The sequence below is a fragment of the Bufo bufo genome, chromosome 7 (assembly GCF_905171765.1).
Source record: "Bufo bufo chromosome 7, aBufBuf1.1, whole genome shotgun sequence".
Lineage (NCBI taxonomy): Eukaryota > Metazoa > Chordata > Amphibia > Anura > Bufonidae > Bufo > Bufo bufo.
In genome coordinates, this window is record NC_053395.1 from 142,115,721 (window position 1) to 142,135,082 (window position 19,362).

Genomic DNA, 19,362 nt, shown 5'->3' on the forward strand with positions numbered 1-19,362 from the left:
AAAAATGACATACTTCAGTTTAATTACATCTGATGGTCGCAGCAATTCATTAGCCATCTCAAGGCTGGTTAGTGCAGAGAATACTTGTCCTCTTTCGATCCAGGTAACATTATCCGACTTGTCCAGGCCTTTCCACATAAGACACAGCAGTATGTCTGTCAGCAGCTGCACCAGCTCCTCTTCACAGTCCTGAAGAATGTATTTTATTTAGTACAATTACTTTGTTATAGTTGAAAGTTTTTTTTTTGAGATTTTCATATTGATGGTCTATCCTCATGATAGAAAATTAATGTGTGACTGCTGGTGGGTCCGACTCTCAACACCCCCACTGATCAGCTGTTTGAAGAGGATGCAACCAACCATTCGGAAAAGCCTTTTAAAGGGGTTGCCCGAGATTATAAAAAGCTCCCCCATATGCCTGGACCCCTCACACTGAATATACTTACCTGGCATCCTGAGTCGCTCCTGGATCCCGCACTGCCGCTTCGCCCTGTGAGTGGATGAAAACATCTGGTGTCTGGGGGGGCAGTCAATGACAGGTGGGGACAGGAACGAGGCTCCCTAGCGTCACCCGCAATGCTAGGGAGGCTCGTCCACGTCCCCGCTATTCGCTGCTCCACCCCCGACACCAGATGTTTTCATCCACTCACGGGGAGAAGCTGCAGCGTCGGTCCGGGGACCAGGAGTGGCGCAGGGAGCCAGGTAAGTATTATCATTGTGAGGGGCCCGGGCATATAGGGGAGCTTTTTATAGTCTTGGATAACCCCTTTAAGCATAAGTCTAAACAGGGGCACATGTCTAACAAACACTGTCGAGGAAGACATCTGGTAATGTACGGGCCAGCATGTTGCTGTAAAGGTGGTCAAACACATTAAAGAATGGTCGGACGAGCACAATGATTTTCATGATGTTAGTGGAAAAAAAGGACTGAGCAGTATGAATATTAACATGTTCTATCCTTGGTTCTCAAGGAAGATAAAAGAGGCATCTGGAAGCAACTTCCTCAACTTTCTGCAGGACCACTTTATGGGCCAGTTTGTAGAAGCTCCCACTAGGGGCAATGCTCTGTTGGATATGGTAATTTCTAATGATGCAGAGCTTATTGGTAATGTTACTGTTTGAGAAATAATAGTGACCACAATATAATTATATTCCCCCTAAACTATAAGAAGCAAACTCTGTCAGGCAGAGCAAAGACACTGAATTTTAAAAAGGCTAATTTCCCTGGGTTGAGGGCAGCATTTCAGGGCATAGACTGGGAGCAGCTACTGTCACATAATAATACAGGGGATAAATGGGAGATCTTTAAATCCACATTGAGTAATTGCACTAAAAATTTATTCCTTTAGGTAACAAGTATAAACGGCTAAAATTAAACCCCCCATGGCTTACAGCTACTGTAAAAAGGGCAATAAAAGACAAAAAAAGGGCATTTAAAAATATAAATCTGAGGGGGCATTTGTAGTGTTTGAAGATTACAAAGGGCTTAATAAAATCTGTAAAAAGGAGATAAAATTTGCAAAAATACAAAACAAACAGCAGGTGGCAAAAGAGAGCAAAACAAATCCCAAAAGAGAGCAGGTAGGTCCCCTGAATAATGGTAAGGGGGTAGTCACTGAAGATAAGGAAAAGGCAAAGTTACTGAATGGGTTTTTTAGGGTACTTTCACTTTAGCGTTTTTTTTTTCCGGCACAGAGTTCCGTCAAAAGGGCTCAATGCCGGAAAAGAAGTGATCAGGCATATCCCCATGCATTCTGAATGGAGAGTAATCTGTTCAGGATGTCTTCACAGTTCAGTCATTTTGACTGATCAGGCAAAAGATAAAACTGCAGCATGCTACGGTTTTATCTCCGGCCAAAAAAACGGAAGACTTGCCTAAATGCCGGATCCGGCATTTTTTTTCCCATAGGAATGTATTAGTGCCGGATCCAGCATTCAAAATACCTGAATGCCTGATCCGTCCTTCCAGTCTGCGTAGGTGAAAAAAAAAATGCCGGATCCGTTTTGCCAGATGACATCGGAAAGACGGAACTGCTTGCTGGATCACTCTGCCGCAAGTGTGAAAGTAGCCTTAGCTCTGTATATACTAAAGAAGAGAAAGGAGCTGATATCTGTGGTGCTGGGGCTGTTAGTGCATCCAGTGACATACTCAATTGGATAACTGTAGATATGGTCCAAGAGAAGTTAAATAAGGTAAATGTGAACAAGGCTCCGGGTCCAGATGGATTACACCTTAAAGAGCTCAGTTCAGTCATTGCTGTGCCCTTGTTTATAATTTTTAAAGATTCTCTAGGTACTGGTATAGTGCCAAGTAATTGGCGCAAGGCAAATGTGGTGCCCATATTCAAAAAAGTATCTATGTCCTTCACAGATAATTATAGACCAGTTAGTTTCACTTCTGTTGTGGGAAAAATGTTTGAAGGACTCTTAAGGGACTATATACAGGAGTATGTGACTGTAAATAATATTATAAGTGATAACCAGCATGGGTTTACCAAGGACAGAAGTTGTCAGACTAACCTGATTTGCTTTTATGAGGAGGTGAGTAGTAACCTGGACATAGGGGCGGATGTGGATGTAGTGTTTCTGGATTTTGCAAATGCTTTTGATACTGTCCCTCATAGACGATTAATAGGTAAAGTAAGGTCTATAGGCTTGGAAAGTTTGTAATTGGATTGAAAACTGGCTGAAGGACCGTGTCCAGAGAGCTGTGGTCAATGATTCCTATTCAGAATGGTCCTGGGTTTTAAGTGTTGTACCCCAAGGTTCAGTGCTGGGCCCTTTATTATTTACCGTAATTTATTAAGGATATCGAGCACAGGATTAATAGCACCATTTCTATTTTTGCAGATGACACTAAGCTGTGTAGTACTGTACGGTCTATGGAAGGTGTCCATAAACTACAAGCTGACTTGAACAATCTGTGATTGGGCAACCAACTTGGCAAATGAGGTTCAATGTAGACAAATGTAAAGTTATGCATCTTGGTAGTAATAATCTCTGTGCTTCATATGTCCTAGGTGATGTAGCACTGGGAGAGTCACTTAGGCCACTTTCACACTGCCGTTCAGAGCGGGTCCGTCTGATGTCTGCTCAGACGGATCCGCTCCTATAATGCAGACGTTTGTATCCGTTCAGAACGGATCCGTCTGCATTATAGTTTGAAAAAAATTCTAAGTGTGAAAGTAGCCTGAACGGATCCGTCCAGACTTTACATTGAAAGTCAATGGGGGACGGATCCGTTTGAGCCATATTGTGTCACCTTCAAACGGATCCGTCCCCATTGACTTACATTGTAAGTCTGGACGGATCCGCTTGCCTCCGCACGGCCAGGCGGACACCTGAACGCTGCAAGCAGCGTTCAGGTGTCCGCTTGCGGAGCGGAGGCTGAACGCCGCCAGACTGATGCATTCTGAGCGGATCCGCATCCACTCAGAATGCATTAGGGCAGTACGGATGCGTTCGGGCCCGCTTGTGAGCCCCTTCAAACGGAGCTCACGAGCGGACACCCAAACGCAGGTGTGAAAGTAGCCTTAGAGAAGGATTTGGGTGTCCTTGTAGATGGTAGATTAAATAACAGCATACAATGTCAATCAGCTGCTTCTAAGGCCACCAGGATATTGTCATGCATTAAACGAGGCATGGACTCGCGGGACAGGGATGTAATATTACCACTTTACAAAGCGTTGGTGCAGCCTCAACTGGAATATGCAGTTCAGTTTTGGCCACCAGTCCATAGAAAGGACGCACTGCAGCTGGAAAAAGTACAGAGGAGAGTGACCAAAATGATAAGGGGAATGGAGGGTCTTCGTTATGAAGAAAGATTAAAAGAATTGAATTTATTTAGTCTTGAGAAGAGACGTCTAAGGGGGTAGATGATTAACCTGTACAAATATATAAATGGGCCATACAAAAAATACTGTGAAAAACTGTTCCATGTAAAATGCCCTCAAAACACAAGGGGGCACTGCCTCCGACTGGAGAAGAAAAAGTTCAGTCTCCAGAAGCGTCAGATCTTCTTTACTATAAGAACTGTGAATCTGTGGAATAGACTTCCTCAGGACGTGGTCACAGCAGGAACAGTGGACAGTTTTAAAAAGGGTTTAGATGAATTCTTAAAAGTAAACAACATTAATGCTTATGAAAACGTGTAGAAATCTGAGTCTCACTTCCTACTGGGATTCGCGTCCTCACCTATCCCTTGGTTAAACTTGATGGAATTATGTCATTTTTTCAACCGTATCAACTATGTAACTTACTCCCCTCTCACCACTGAGAACACATACATGCTCAGCTGAACGCATGTGTACTAGGGGGTTGAAAGGGATGCAAATGAGCTCTTAACAAGCTCTGCCTCTACTGCCACCAGATATAAGGCAGCTATCCTAGAAGTCAATGTTTAGCTCTTTAAATAAGCCTTGACACATGACTTGGATATTAAATAAGCCAGCACCTCATCTGCAGACAGCTGTTTGGGGTGATTGCCCCTAATCAGTGCAGAGCAGAGAGTATTGGCTTAACTGAGTGAGAGGCCTCACAGAATTTGGGGGGTACTAGCTCTCCTTGGGAAGAGAGTGCCTTAATCGGCATGAGTCTCCTCATGCCGATTAAGGCGCTCTCTCCCCAAGGAAAGATAGTACCCCCCAAATACTGGGTGTTGTGAGCTATGGATGCCGAGCATTGGGCTACTAAAGATGTATGGCCACCTTAAAGAGAAACTGTCACCATTCCAGACATGTCTATTTTAGTAAATACTCATATTCCCTTTAACCCCCTCATAACATGGCGATTTTTCATTTTTTACTTGAAGCCATAACATTTTTTATTTTTTCGTTCATGTAGCTGTATGAGGGCTTGTTTTTTGTTGGACAAATTATACGTTCTAATGGCACCATTTAATATTGCATATAATGTAGTGGGAATTCCAAATTCGGTGGAATTAGGAAAGAAACTGAATTCTGCTAAAGTTTTATGGGTTATATTTTCACTATGCAGTAAAACTGACCCATGCTCTTCATTTTCTGGGTCAGTACGATCACAATTATGCCACATTCATATAGTTTTTCTTGTGTTCTAATACAGCAGGCCCCTGGTGGCTATGGTGCTCGCTCTGCTCAGGAGCGGGCGCCATCCTCAAATACACAACATCCGCTGTACATGTACGGCGGATTTCGTGAAGGGGTTAAAATAACAATTCTGTATCATCTTTTCTTATAACTCTGTGCTTATAGCTTTGTGCTGTTCCTGAGTTATTCCTCCTAGAAAGTGGATGTTACCATTTCCCTTGCCAAATGTTTGTGTTCCCACACAGTCTGACACTGGCAGCACTAACATGACAGAGAGACCGTGTGAAGTGAAACATCCCCACCTAGTAACACCCATTCGGGAATTTATTCAGAAATTTTAGTAGGAATAATAGAGGAACAGAGCAACACACAGTTCTTAGAAAGGGTGATGCAGAAATGTTATGCTATAGGGGTTATAATTATTTGCTAAAACAGACAAGTCAGTAGTGGTGACAGGTCCTCCTTCAGCGTGTGATCTGTTTATAAAGTGTCAGCATTACAAGTGTAACCTATATTCACTAGATTTATTGCATCGACTTACTCTTTCAAACACCAGAGTATTAGAGATAGATGAAGTGAAATGCAGATTTATAGCAGAGAGCAACATATAGTAAACCGAGCTGTGCATCCTTACCTCTCTGCTTTCTAAATTCACACTAAGGGAGAGATCATCCCTAAAGAGTACATTATTTGAGCAGTTAGACTCTTTATCAAGACGATCCATGTTAAAGGACTTAGCGGATTCTACCGGTGAAGGTGTGCTGGTTAAACTTCCCGGTGTTTGATTTCCCGCATCTCCTAATTCAAAATTAGCCAGTTCTAAAGTGAGATATGAGGGGTCACCAGGCCAGACTTCTGGGTCCTCTACTTGAAGCTGAGCTTCACTAAAAGAGGGTCCATCTTCATCCAGGAGTGTGCTTGTAGACTGGAGGCTTGAATTTAGAGACTTCACTTCTTCAGGACACCAGTTGTTACATGTACCATTATTTGAAATGTCTGCTTTATCCATGGCCACCTTCCTAAAATGACTTCTGTGTGACTCCTCGGCCCTGGCACTTTTATCCTCTTCTTTAACAGTATCTTGGCAATTGACTTTAGTGTTGTTCTTAAATTCTGAGTTTTCCTTTAGAAAGAACCGTACAAAAGTATCCTGCCAGCCAACTTGCTGAGCAATCTGTGACGCTGCATCTGGGTGGAACTGCAGGATTTGAAGAACCTGGATAATAATAGCAAAATAACATCATTATTTGATTAACAATATCTTACAGAGGTTCTCTAGGATTTACATATTTATGACCTATCCTCAGGATAGATCTTAAATATATGAGATCGGCAGGGGTCCGACTTCTGGCACCCCCCGCCGATCAGCTGTTTGAGAAGTCTGCAATGCTCGTGTGAGCATCGCGGACTCCTTGCCGCTTACCAAGCACAGTGCCGTTCATTGTATAGTGGCTGTGCTTGGTATTGCAGCTCCATTCACTTGAATAGGGCTGAGCTGCACCTAAGTCATGTGACCTAGGAAGAGGCCTAAGCAACCAAAGAGTGCTGCAGCCGCTTTGTACAGCTCATCAGTGTCATGGCAGAATTAATATACAAGCCATTTTAAAATTCCATCTAGGGGTAAGCGAAAGTTGCTTAAAGGGGTTGTCTCATCATGGACAATGGGGAGGGCATATCACTAGGATGAACCACAGTGGTGGGACCCGCACCTATATCGAGAATGGAGCCCCGCAAGTGAGGGAGGGCGAACTGCACATGCGCGCCCGCCATCCATTTATTTTCTATGGGGCCGGCGAATATAGCCGAGCGCTGGCTCAGCTATTTCTGTCGGCCCCATAGAAATAAAAAAGGGAGTGGGGGGCTCGCATGCGCGGTACGCTCCCATTCACTTCTATGGGGAGTCGGCTTGGGGGTGGCTGGACTGAAGTCCTCCAGCCACCATCTTGCGGGGCTCCGTTCTTGATATAGGTGCGGGTCCTAGCGGTGGGACCTGCACCTATAAGACAATGGCGGCATACCGATATGCCCCCATTGTCCATAAAAGAGAAGACATGAGCCATTGCAGTATCTGAATCATCTTCTTCTGACCCACTGCCAGAAGTTTCCTTTATTTAAAAAAAAACAAAACCGCTGGGAGTTACCCCTTTACAAATCAACCAACAGGACCATGTCATGTGTGCTAAGGGTACTTTCACACTAGCAGCAAGACGGATCCGACAGGCTGTTCACCCTGTCGGATGCGTCCTCCCGCTATTTCGCCGTGCAGCCAGACCGCCGCTCCGTCCCAATTGACTATAATGGGGACGGGGCGGAGCTCCAGGTCAGCACGGCAGTGTACGGCGAGAGGCCGCCGGACTAAAAAGTCGGACATGCAGTACTTTTAGTCCGGCGCCCTTTCACTGCGCCGTAGCTCCGCCTCCATCCCTATTATAGTCAATAGGGATGGAGAGGCGGTCCGGCGAAATAGTGGCAGGACGGATCCGAAATGGTGAACAGCCTGTCGGATCCGTCCTGCCGCTAGTGTGACAGTAGCCTTAACAAACAGCAATGTATATATCCTCATAATTTCCATCAGGAAGCATTTAATATAAAAAGCAGGAAGTTAAGAATTTCTTTGTTCGACTACATGTGCTCCCTTATGTTGCCTCTAACTTATATACAAGATATTGCACCCTCGGTACAGTATGTCCTTGTATGACCCGTCTAAGGAAGGTGGATAAATTGACTAAAAATTTAAATTATGTTTAACATTTGCTGTTACTATATCGGACCTCAGCAAATCTCATATTGATGACTTATACTGAGGATAGGACATCCATATGTAAATCACGGAGAGCCCCTTTAAGGCTAAGGCTACATGGCGACAATTAGTTGAGCGACACATAGGGTACAACTACACTGCAACATGTGTCACTCAAAAGTCGTGCGACAATTGTCATAATGATAGTCTATGGTGTCGCACTGCGACGCAACAGTCACAGAAAATCCATCTTGGAACATGCAACTGTCATGTGACGTGTGTGCGACACCATAGACTATCATTATAAAAATTGCCGCAGGACTTGAGTGACAACTGTCGCCGTGTAGCACTAGTCTAAAAGAGAGGTACTGGCTCTCCTTAAGGAGACCAGCTGTGTATGGAGACTTGGTGGCAATGCTTCATGGGAAACCTTTATGAGCCAACGTTCCACTTTTTTAACAAACCTTGATACATGGCAATGGAATAGAGCCAAGCCATATATCCATCTTCTCAGCCAAACAGATTCCTACGCCATACTGATAAAGGGTGGGCTCCCTTTACAGAGTGGTCTGCAGATGGATACATGGCTTGGCTTCTTTCCCTGGTCATGTTCCAAGTCTTGTTAAAAAGACCAACACTGACTCATGGTGAGCCATTTCCAATAGGTGGCACTAGTGAGAAGGTTCTCTTTCTTTGGATATAACCGTATCTTAACTAGATCAGTATGATTTCAAGTGGGAATAAAATAATCAAATGGGGGATTTGACATTAAAGGACGTTGAAAATTCAAGCTCTAGAATAACAATAAAGGAAGCAGATCCAATCTAGACTATACATGAGTAGCATCACAAATTTTACTGGAATTTTTATTTATTTTTTTACAATGTACCAGTCTAGTGCCAGTGTAGCTCACTGTAGTGCCTAGACCAGTGCTGGCGAACCTATGGCACAGGTGCCAGAGGTGGCACTCAGAGCCCGCTCTGTGGGCACCCACACCCTGGAATACGTCTATGGTGTACCAATATGCCTTAGACTTTTCGTGCCATTCATCAGTGCAGGGCGCACTATGAACAGCACAGGCAGCACACTGAATGCAGGCAGGCTATTATAGCTAACTGATAAACTACATGGAGGATATACTGGACTGTAGTATTCAGGTTAAATTGCCGTGTTGGCGCTTTGTGATAAATAAGTGGGTTTTGGGTTGCAGTTTGGGCACTCGGTCTCTAAAAGGTTCACCATCACTGGCCTAGACTGATGCAGTTGTATCCACTTCTCAGTGACAGCGCATTAAATATGTAAAAGTTTGCAACTTCTGAAGGGTGTTCTCACTCAATCACAGAAAACATATTTAAAGAGGACCTTTCATCAAATTAATTTTAATGAACTAACACTCCTACCTAATAGTGCGGCATCCACTGATGTTCCCCCTTTCTTTTTTTTTTTTTAAAATCGACCCCCGAATTCAGTAATAAAAGCCCCGTTTCTTCTGCTGCCGCGTATGTCAATCAGACGGATTTTTGTATGGGGCGTTGCTAAAGATTTTTCTGCGATATTCTCCTTGGCTGAGAGCGCAGCCAATCGCAGCGCTCGTCTCTCAGCCAGGGAGAAGGAGCTAAAGTTCTCGCGAACCTATTCTAATGATACAGTTCCCTTTTGGCTCTGTCTTTTATAGCGCACCCGTCAGACCACCCTTTGATTTTGTCGGCACTGGTCAAAAAGTCCTTATACCCTGCGAGGACTACAGTTTTTGTGTTGGTAAATCCATAGTTTAGCTCCTTCTCCCTGGCTGAGAGACGAGCGCTGCGATTGGCTGTGCTCTCAGCCAAGGAGAATATCGCAGAAAAATCTTTAGCAACGCCCCATACAAAAATCCGTCTGATTGACATACGCGGCAGCAGAAGAAACGGGGCTTTTATTACTGAATTCGGGGGTCGATTTGAAAAAAAAGAAAAAGAAAGGGGGAACATCAGTGGATGCCGCACTATTAGGTAGGAGTGTTAGTTCATTAAAATTAATTTGATGAAAGGTCCTCTTTAAGAAGTGTGACAAACTATAAGATAAAGTATATTAGACAGTGGTATAAATGTTCATTTATATGAGGATTGAGCTGTATTGATATAAACCATGAGACACTCTTTATAATATAGTATTCATGACCTTCAAAAATGCATTTGCAAAACCACACGCACTTCAAATGGTGACACTCACCTTCCTGCAGATGGCGACTCGTACCATGAGATCAGACTTGTAAGACATGTGTACCACTGCCAGAAGGTCTCTGTAGTTTATAACTGGATCTAGATTTTTTTTTAAAGACAAAAATGCTTGATCACTTAGGACCACCACAACACAGTTTCTAAAAACCATTGATTAGAAAATGTTACATATGACAACTCATTAAAACTGAAGGGGTTGTCCAGCATGTAAACACGGTTCCCTAAAGGCTGGGAGTCATCTGTCTGCAGATTTGTACCTATGAAACTGGCTGACCTTTTGCATATGTGCTTGGCAGATGAAGGCATCTATATTGGTCCCATGTTCATATTTGCATGATTATGTTTAAATATATGCAAATGAGCTTCTAAGAGCAATGGGGGCATTGCCATTGCTCCTAGAGGCTCAGCTCTGTCTGCAACTGCTGCTCCCTCTCCACTTTGATTGAGTTTAGGATAAGTCGGCTTTGGATTCCTATTTTTAAATGTTTTTAAATCCGGAGATAGGAATACTGAAGTCTCGCTCAACTTAGGACGAGGTAAAGTTTTCCTACATGGAGCGAATACATTGTAAATGCTGTATGGAAACAGCATTACATACAAAGCTTTTCAATGAATCGACATTGGATCTATGATCTGAAACTCGATTCGCTCAACCCTAGCGATCACGTTTACACTGCCTGGTCCTGTCAATGAAGTGTAGGGGGAGCAGAGAGAGCAGAGCCTCTGGGTGTAACTGCCACACTTCCATTGCTCCTAGAGGCTCATTTGCATATATTGAAATATCATTTTTCTTAGCAATGCGGACACATATGAACATGGGACCAACACAGATGCCTTCAGCTGCCAAGTGCACATGTAACAGGCCAGCCAGTTTCATCAGTACAAATCTGCTGAAAGATGCCCATTAAAATAACTAATACTCTTCTGGGTACTGCAGCCAATCACTGGTCTCATCAGGGATACCACTAAGACCAGAGATTGGCCTCAGCAGTCACATGCTTAGACGGCAAGTGATCGCAGCCTGGAAGTAAAGTGATAGCAGCCAGGAATCATGTTTATATACTGAACAACCTCTTTAAAGGAGTTGTTCACCTTTGTATGGTAGCCATACTTACCTGATCCTCGCCGCTGGTTACAGTTCCATTGCTGCCCTGGTGGCTCTGTAGGTCCCAGGTCTCTCTCGTGTCAACATCCGGTTTGACAAGGGACACATGACCGCTGCAACCAATGACTGGCAGCAACAGTCATGTGTCACCCAATTGTTATGTAACTGGGTCACAAGTCACTTCTGTGGCCAATGATTGGCTGTAGCGGTGACATGCCCTGCATCAAACCAGATGTTGACGTCGGGGGAACCGGGACCTGCAGAGCTGGAAGGGCAGTGATGGAGCGGGTCCAGCTAGGCTGTGGGGTCTGTAAAGGACACAGAGTGAAGTGAAACAACCCTACCTGCTCTAAGCACTTGATTGAGAAGTCCTTTTATGAGTAACATACTGACAGGGGCATCATTCACCAGCAAACCAAGACCAGAGTATCCCACTTCTCTCAGTCGAATTCGCAGTTTGCTTTTTTCATAAACTTTATTACAATTCAACATCAGTTGTAATATCTGTCAAAACATTATTTAAGGAAACCTTAAATTAGTGAATATATTTTCAGACCTGCATTTTCAACCTACAAAGAATCATCATATGCTGAAAAGAGGAAAAAACGACATTAAATCCATTTATCTCAGAAAGATAGCAAACACGGTGGGAGAGTGGGGGGGATTGGTAAGGTGAGCATTACTACTTGTCCTATTATATACCATTGTAAGCTGTAAAGGGATTAGAAAACCTCTTTAAAAAGGGAATGTGTCACCACTATTACTTTCTGTTAAAGGGCATCTGTCAGCAGATTTGTACCTATGAAACTGGATGACCTGTTGCATGTGCCACTGGCAGCTGAAGCCATATGTGTCCGCATTGCGGAGAAAAATGATGTTTTAATATATGCAAATGAGCCTCTAGGAGCAACGGGGGCCTAGAGGCTCAGCACTCTCTGCAACTGCTGTGCCAACTCCACTTTGATTTTCAGGGCCAGATGACTTTGATTGACAGGGTCAGATGTGATGGTGTTTTCACTGCCTGGCCCTGTCAAAGTGGAGAGGGTGCAGTAGTTGCAGAGAAAGCAGAGTCTCTAGAGGCTCATTTGTATATATTAAAACAGCATTTTTCTCGGCAATGCGGACACATGTGAACATGGGACCAACACAGATGCCTTCAGCTGCCAAGCGCACATGTAACAGGTCAGCCAGTGTCAACTGCTGACAGATGTCCTTTAAAACCAGACAGTGACACATTCTGTTTTCTAATTTAAACCATTTTTATTTTTTGATCGTACATATTTTTCATTTTATTTTCTGATTTACATGATTATAGTGGTGGCTATCTTATCTGAGCTGTAGAGATACGTATGCTTACAAAAGGCAACATAGGCGACAGTCACAATAGACTTGTGGAGTCTCATTATAATTCCATAGGAATTTTTCTAAACATATTGGGCGACTTGTGCAGATGACATTGCACAGGGAGGGAGGGTAGGTAGATAAGCTGTAACCATCATCCTGTGTTATGAATACAGAGGTGTTATCTTTTACTGCTATCTGATAATGGTGATAATGAGATGACTGCTAGCAAGTAAACTCCCCAAACAAAAAGTCTCATCACATTATTAGGCTTAGGGACCTGTGTGAAAACTGCAGATTTTTTTTTAAATTATTGATAGGGACATGTAAATCACAAAATAAAAATTTCTAAAAAGGAGATTTTTTGTGAAACTCACCTGTAAAATCTTTTTCTCGTCTTTTCCATTGGGGGACACAAACCATGGGTATAGCTTAGAGGTATTAGTAGGAGGGACACTATGCAAATACAAAAGAGCTCCTCCTCCTCGGGCTATACCCCCCGACTCCACCAGGAGGAACTCAGGCGTTGCACAAGCAGTAGGAGAAGGAGCAAGAAAAAAATTATGGAAACCATCGGACCAAGTCATAAGGTCCAACCATAAACAGAAACTGAATTGAAGACCCCTCCTGCAACAGGCAGAATGGGTGGGAGCTGTTTCCCCCAATGGAAAAGACGAGAAAAAGATTTTACAGGTGAGTTTCACAAAAAATCTCCTTTTCTCGTACTTTTTTCCATTAGGGGACACAGACCATGGGACGTCCTAAAGCAGTCCATGGGGTGGGAAAAAATATCAGCACCGCCAGGAGGAACGTCCAACGGTCAAACAGGAGCCACAGCCTGCAAAACCCTGCGGCCAAAGACCGCATCAGCCGAAGCCAGTGAATGCAACTGATAAAAATTTGTAAAGGTATGTAAGGACGACCAGGTGGCCGCCTTACACAGCTGAGACGCAGATGCACGATTGCATCTTGCCCAGGAAGCCCCCACCGCCCTAGTGGAGTGAACGGTAATCCTAGCCGGGGGAACTCTACCACAAGCGCGATAAGCCGCGGAAATAGCCAAGCAGATCCAGCGCGCCATGAACGGCGGACGGAAGCAGTAGCCGCGAGATACACCTTCAGGGCCCCTACAACATTCAGGGAATGCAGAGTGCGTTCCTTGGGGTTAGCCGGAGAAGGGCAATAGGAATGCAGGACAAGATTCTCATTAAGGTGGAAGGGAGAGACCACCTTGGGCAAAAAGGAGGGTACCGGACGGAGCACAACCTTATCCTGGTGGAAAACCAGAAAAGGCTCCTGACAGGAAAGAGCGGCCAGCTCCGACACCAGACTGATTTAAAAGCTTGTGATGGGATTTGAACTCACAGCTTCTGCATAATAGCCCAGAACTACGCTATGTAGCTGTATTAGAAGTTATGGCCACAAGGAAGACCACTTTCCAGGTGAGAACAGTCAGAGAGACCTCCCTCAAAGGCTTGAAGGGGGCCGACTGCAGAGCGCGCAGGACCAAATTGAGATCCCAAGGAGACAAAGGGGGAACCGAATGTGCCACCCCCTGAAGAAAGGTCTTCACCGGACCCATAAGAGCAAGGGACCTCTGAAAAAAAAAAAAAGACGGCCAGCGCCGAAACCTGATCTTTCAGGGAACTAAGCGACAGTCCCTTCTCAAGCCCGGACTGAAGAAAAGACAGTACCATCGGGATGGAAAAGCGAAGGGGAGGGAACCCCGAACTCTCACAAAAGGACAGGAAGGCCTTCCAGGTACGATATTAAATCCGGGAGGAAGAAGACTTCCTCGCTCTGATCATGGTCCTAATCACTGAATCAGAGAACCCCCTCTTCTTCAGGATGGCGGTTTCAACAGCCACGCCGTTAAACGAAGAGACCGTAAATTCTGGTGGAAGAGCGGGCCCTGAGACAGTAGGTCCTGTCTGTCAGGAAGAGGCCATAGGGCGTCCGCCAGCATCCGAGCCACGTCCGAAAACCACGCGCGGCGAGGCCACTCTGGGGCGAAGAGAACGGTCGGGATCCCTTCCGCCTCGATCTTGCGTAGAACCCTTTGGTAGGAGAGGAAAACATAGAGGAGGCTGAAGTCCTGCCACGGAGACACCTGCGCGTCCATCCGTACGCCTTCGGATCTCGGGCGCGAGCCAGGAACACTGGGAGCTTGTTGTTGAACCTGGACGCCATTAAAGTCCACATCCGGACGGCCCCATCTGTGGCAGATTTCTTCGAACACTTCTGGATGCAGAGACCACTCGCCTGGATCCACCTTGTTGCGGCTTAGAAAGTCCGCTGTCCAGTTGTCCACTCCTGGAATGTAAACTGCTGACAACACCGGAACGTGCGTCTCCGCCCACGTCAGAATTCTCGTCACCTCCTGCATCACCATCCGGCTGCGGGTCCCACCCTGATGGTTGACGTAGATCACGGCCGTGGCATTGTCCGATAGAATCCTCACTGGGAGTCCCGCAAGGAGAGGGGTCCAATGGGAGAGAGAGAGCGGAAAATCGCCCTCAGTTCCAGAATGTTGATTGGAAGGCGAGACTCTGCCGCCGACCAAATGCCTTGAACCGTGCGAGACTGGAGAACGCCGCCCCAACCCAGGAGGCTGGCATCGGTGGTGACGACCGTCCAGGAGAAAGGATCTCCCCGACCTCAGGTTCAATGGGGATAGCCACCAACGGAGAGCTGCCCGAACCCGCTGAGACAAGCGGATGCGATCGTCTAGACCCCGAGACTGGGAGGAAGGTGATTCTGTCCAGAGGCAGGGCAGGAGGCACAGGCACCAGTGACCGAAAGTGGGAGCAGACACTCCAACGGGACCCCATTGGGGTCTGAGAAGAGGTCTTACCAGACTTAGTCTTAGGCATGATGGTCTCTTCACAAAAGTGACTGGAATCAGTACAGAGAGAAAAAATCCTACCGCTCAGTCAAGAGCATCAATCCAGAGAGGAGCGGGGGAGCAGCTGTTCAGTGTGAGACAGTGGCGTTGCAAGGGGGGTGTGGACCGCACCGGGTGACACCATTGATGGGGGTGACACCAGCAGGGCCGGCATTTACTAACCATTTGTATTGCCGTCCTCAGGAGAGGGAAAGATGTGTCTGGGATTCGAACCCACGACCTTCTGTATCAGAGGCAAAGCACTGTGATGCAGCCTCTTCCTGTGTCCTGCCCATGTCCATATATGGAGTTAGTGCTTGTGTATTTCAGAAAAGCTTCTGCTGGGATTCGAACCCACGACCTTCTGTATCAGAGGCAAAGCATCTAACCACACGGCCATAAGAACAGCCTTGCTACTGACTTCTACTGTTATAGCTGTACAACTATACACATGACAGCTGCCCTAACACACCCAGCACTGCTATATCTCTATATGACAGCTGTCCCAGCACACTCAGCTCTGCTATATCTCTATAAATGATAGCTGCCCCAGCACACCCAGCTCTGCTACATATGATACACATGACAGCTGCACCAGCACTATATCTCTATATCTCTATATATGACAGCTGCTCCAGCTGTCATGTGTATTAGATGTAGCAGTGCTGGGTGTGTTTGGGCAGCTGTCATGTGTATAGATGTAGCAGAGCTGGGTTTGCTGGGGCAGCTGTCATATAGAGAGATAGAGTAGAGCTGAGTGTGCTGGTGCAGCTGTCATGTGTATCATATGTAGCAGAGCTGGGTGTGCTGGGGCAGCTATCATTTATAGAGATATAGCAGAGCTGAGTGTGCTGGGACAGCTGTCATATAGAGATATAGCCGTGCTGGGTGTGTTAGGGCAGTTGTCATGTGTATAGATGTAGCAGAGGTGGGTTTGCTGGAGCAGCTGTCATATATAGAGATATAGTAGAGCTGAGTGTGCTGGTGCAGCTGTCATGTGTATTAGATTAGCAGAGCTGGGTGTGTTAGCGCAGCTATCATATATAGAGATATAGCAGAGCTGAGTGTGCTGGGACCACTGTCATATAGAGATATAGCAGTGCTGGGTGTGTTAGGGCAGCTGTCATGTGTATAGATGTACAGCTATAACAGTAGAAGTCTCATATATTTTCAGTCAGTAGCAAGACTGTTCTTATGGCCGTGTGGTTAGATGCTTTGCCTCTGGTACAGAAAGTCATGGGTTCGAATCCCAGCAGAAACCTTTTCTGAAATACACAAGCACTAACTCCATATATGGACATACAGGGCGGGACACAGGAAGAGGCTGCATTGCATCGCTGACATGAAGGTAAGTAGAAGTGTTTATTTTATTTTTTTTAATACCCGACTGTTACTGCCATGGGGGGAGCAGGAGGCACTTGATACTGGCACATGGGGGAGGGGGGTTGGCACCTGATACTGGCACATGGGGGGGGGAGATGGCATGGCACTATGATACTGGGACATGGGGGGGGGGGGAGGCACCTTATACTGGCACTTTTGGGGGGGGATGGAATGGCACTATGATACTGGGACATGGGGGGGAGGCACTTGATACTGGCACTTTTGGGGGGGGGGGGGTGGCATGGCACTATGATACTGGGACATGTGGGGGGGAGGAGAGAGGCATTTGATACTGGCACATGATGGGGGGGCATCTATGGGGACACTTACTGGCACATTATTGGGGGGCATTATGGGGGACACTAGGCCGGCAGCCTATCAGAGGCCGGACACTGAGGGGCATCTACAGGGGCACTATATATGGGGCATTTTATACTGGTACATTATGGGGGGCACTAGCAGGAAGAAGGGGGAAAGGAGCACTATGGGGGAATTCACTGGGGGCACTATATAGGGGTATTTTATACTGGGACATTATGGGGGCACTATGGGGACATTAGCTCAACTGGGGGCATTACAAGGGGGTATTTTTTGCACTGTCACATTATAAGGAGAATCATTTCTACTGGGGGGGGGAGGGGGCATTATGGTGGGCTTTATTACTCCCCCATGGTATGACCCCCTAGTAGCAGCACCAGCCTCTCCCTGCTCTGTGACCCCTCTGCCCCTTCTCCAAATCCTTATTATGAAATCTTTCTCATTAGGATAAAGCACATCAGCTCCGCCGAGCCCCCGGCCAAAGTGTTGAAGTGGCGTCCGAGATCCCCAAGGGCCAAGCCAAGTAACTAAGTTTTTATGTGAAATATGTTTGTTATACACATATAGCCTACACTGTGCCCCACAATATACAGTATACCGCTACACTGTGCCACACAATATACAGTATACCTCTACACTGTGCCCCACAATATACAGTATACCTCTACACTATGCCACACAATATACAGTATACCTCTACACTGTGCCCCACAATATATAGTATACCTCTACACTGTGCCCCACAATATACAGTATACCGCTACACTGTGCCCCACAATATACAGTATACCGCTACACTGTGCCCCACAATATACAGTATACCGCTACACTGTGCCCCACAATATACAGTATACCGCTACACTGTGCCCCACAATATACAGTATACCTCTACACTGTGCCCCACAATATACAGTATACCTCTACACTGTGCCCCACAATATACAGTATACCTCTACACTGTGCCACACAATATACAGTATACCTCTACACTGTGCCACACAATGTACAGTATACCGCTACACTGTGCCACACAATATACAGTATACCTCTACACTGTGCCACACAATATACAGTATACCGCTACACTGTGCCCCACAATGTACAGTATACCGCTACACTGTGCCCCACAATGTACAGTATACCGCTACACTGTGCCACACAATATACAGTATACCTCTACACTGTGCCCTACAATATACAGTATACCGCTACACTGTGCCCCACGATATACAGTATACCTCTCCACTGTGCCACACAATATACAGTATACCTCTACACTGTGCCACACAATATACAGTATACCGCTACACTGTGTAGTCTGTTCTATAAGCACCATTGTTTTGTGGCAGCGGACAGAAAATAATCTGGAAGTGCCCCTCCCGAGACCAGGCTCTGACTGCTAGGGGGGGTCTGCTGAGCTAACGGATGCCCCCTATGGCAGTAGCACCACCATAGCCCCCATATATGGCAAAAAAAATTGCTTCGGGGAGGGGGTGGGGGGGGGGGGGGGGGGAAGGGGTGACACCATTTTCTACCGCACCGGGTGACACCAGCCCTAGCAACGCCACTGGTGTGAGAGCTTCTCAGCAGCAGCAGGAAGGAGACAGAGTTCTGATTAGGCTCCGCCCCCGGCCACGATTAGGCTCCGCCCCCCAATCGCGTCATAGGAGCGCGAAAAGAGCTCTCTGTGTAAAGAAGGGAAATAAAATGAAAACTAAAGTAAGGCGTCCCCAGCAAGGGGATGGCAATTCCAGAGAAGCGGAGACCGGAGGGAGAGACATGATATGCCGCCAGAGAAGGAGCAGGGACGTCCAGAGACGCCTGCCCAGTTAAGTGCCTCCATGACCCTTGCGCCCCAGACAGAACAACAATGCCACCTAGATCCCCATTCACCCAGGAGGCCCATAGGTCTCAGAGCAGAGAGGTAGGGAGGGAGGTAGGGAGGAAGGGGGGGGGGGGGACACACAGAGGTGCAGCTTCATACTTATCTGCTCCTGCAGATCTTCTCCCTCGACTCCAGGACCAGCAGGGATGCACCTCTTCAGACTTCTGACTCCTTGCTCAGGAGTGCAGTGCTCTGGAGGAGGGCAGCAGCAGGTGACCCAGGAGCTGGTGGGATACCGGAGCTGCAGGTCGAGCCCGGATCCACTTGCCTTCTTGGGGGGATAATGGAGTCAGCCTGGCAACGTCCAAAAAACGGCGACGGGCACTCCATGGGGGACCAGGAAGGCGCAATGCCGACCTACGTCCCGAGCTGGAAGAAAAATAACAAAAGGGAGACGAATAAAAAAGTGTCAACCTCCTTC

The 19,362-nt window shown here is 46.3% G+C and overlaps 1 protein-coding gene across 4 annotated transcripts in view; it reads right to left on the minus strand.

Annotated features, from left to right (window-relative positions):
- The window catches only part of NBEAL1 (neurobeachin like 1), a 245,395-nt gene that overhangs the window by 103,231 nt on the left and 122,802 nt on the right, over positions 1-19,362 (minus strand). For all 4 annotated transcript variants that reach the window (XM_040441754.1, XM_040441755.1, XM_040441756.1 and 1 more), the window contains 4 exons: positions 11,475-11,634; positions 10,018-10,106; positions 5,701-6,282; positions 14-189 (listed from right to left, as the gene is read on the minus strand). In XM_040441754.1, coding sequence (XP_040297688.1) covers positions 14-189; positions 5,701-6,282; positions 10,018-10,106; positions 11,475-11,634 — 1,007 coding nt within the window. The remainder of the gene's footprint in view (positions 1-13; positions 190-5,700; positions 6,283-10,017; positions 10,107-11,474; positions 11,635-19,362) is intronic.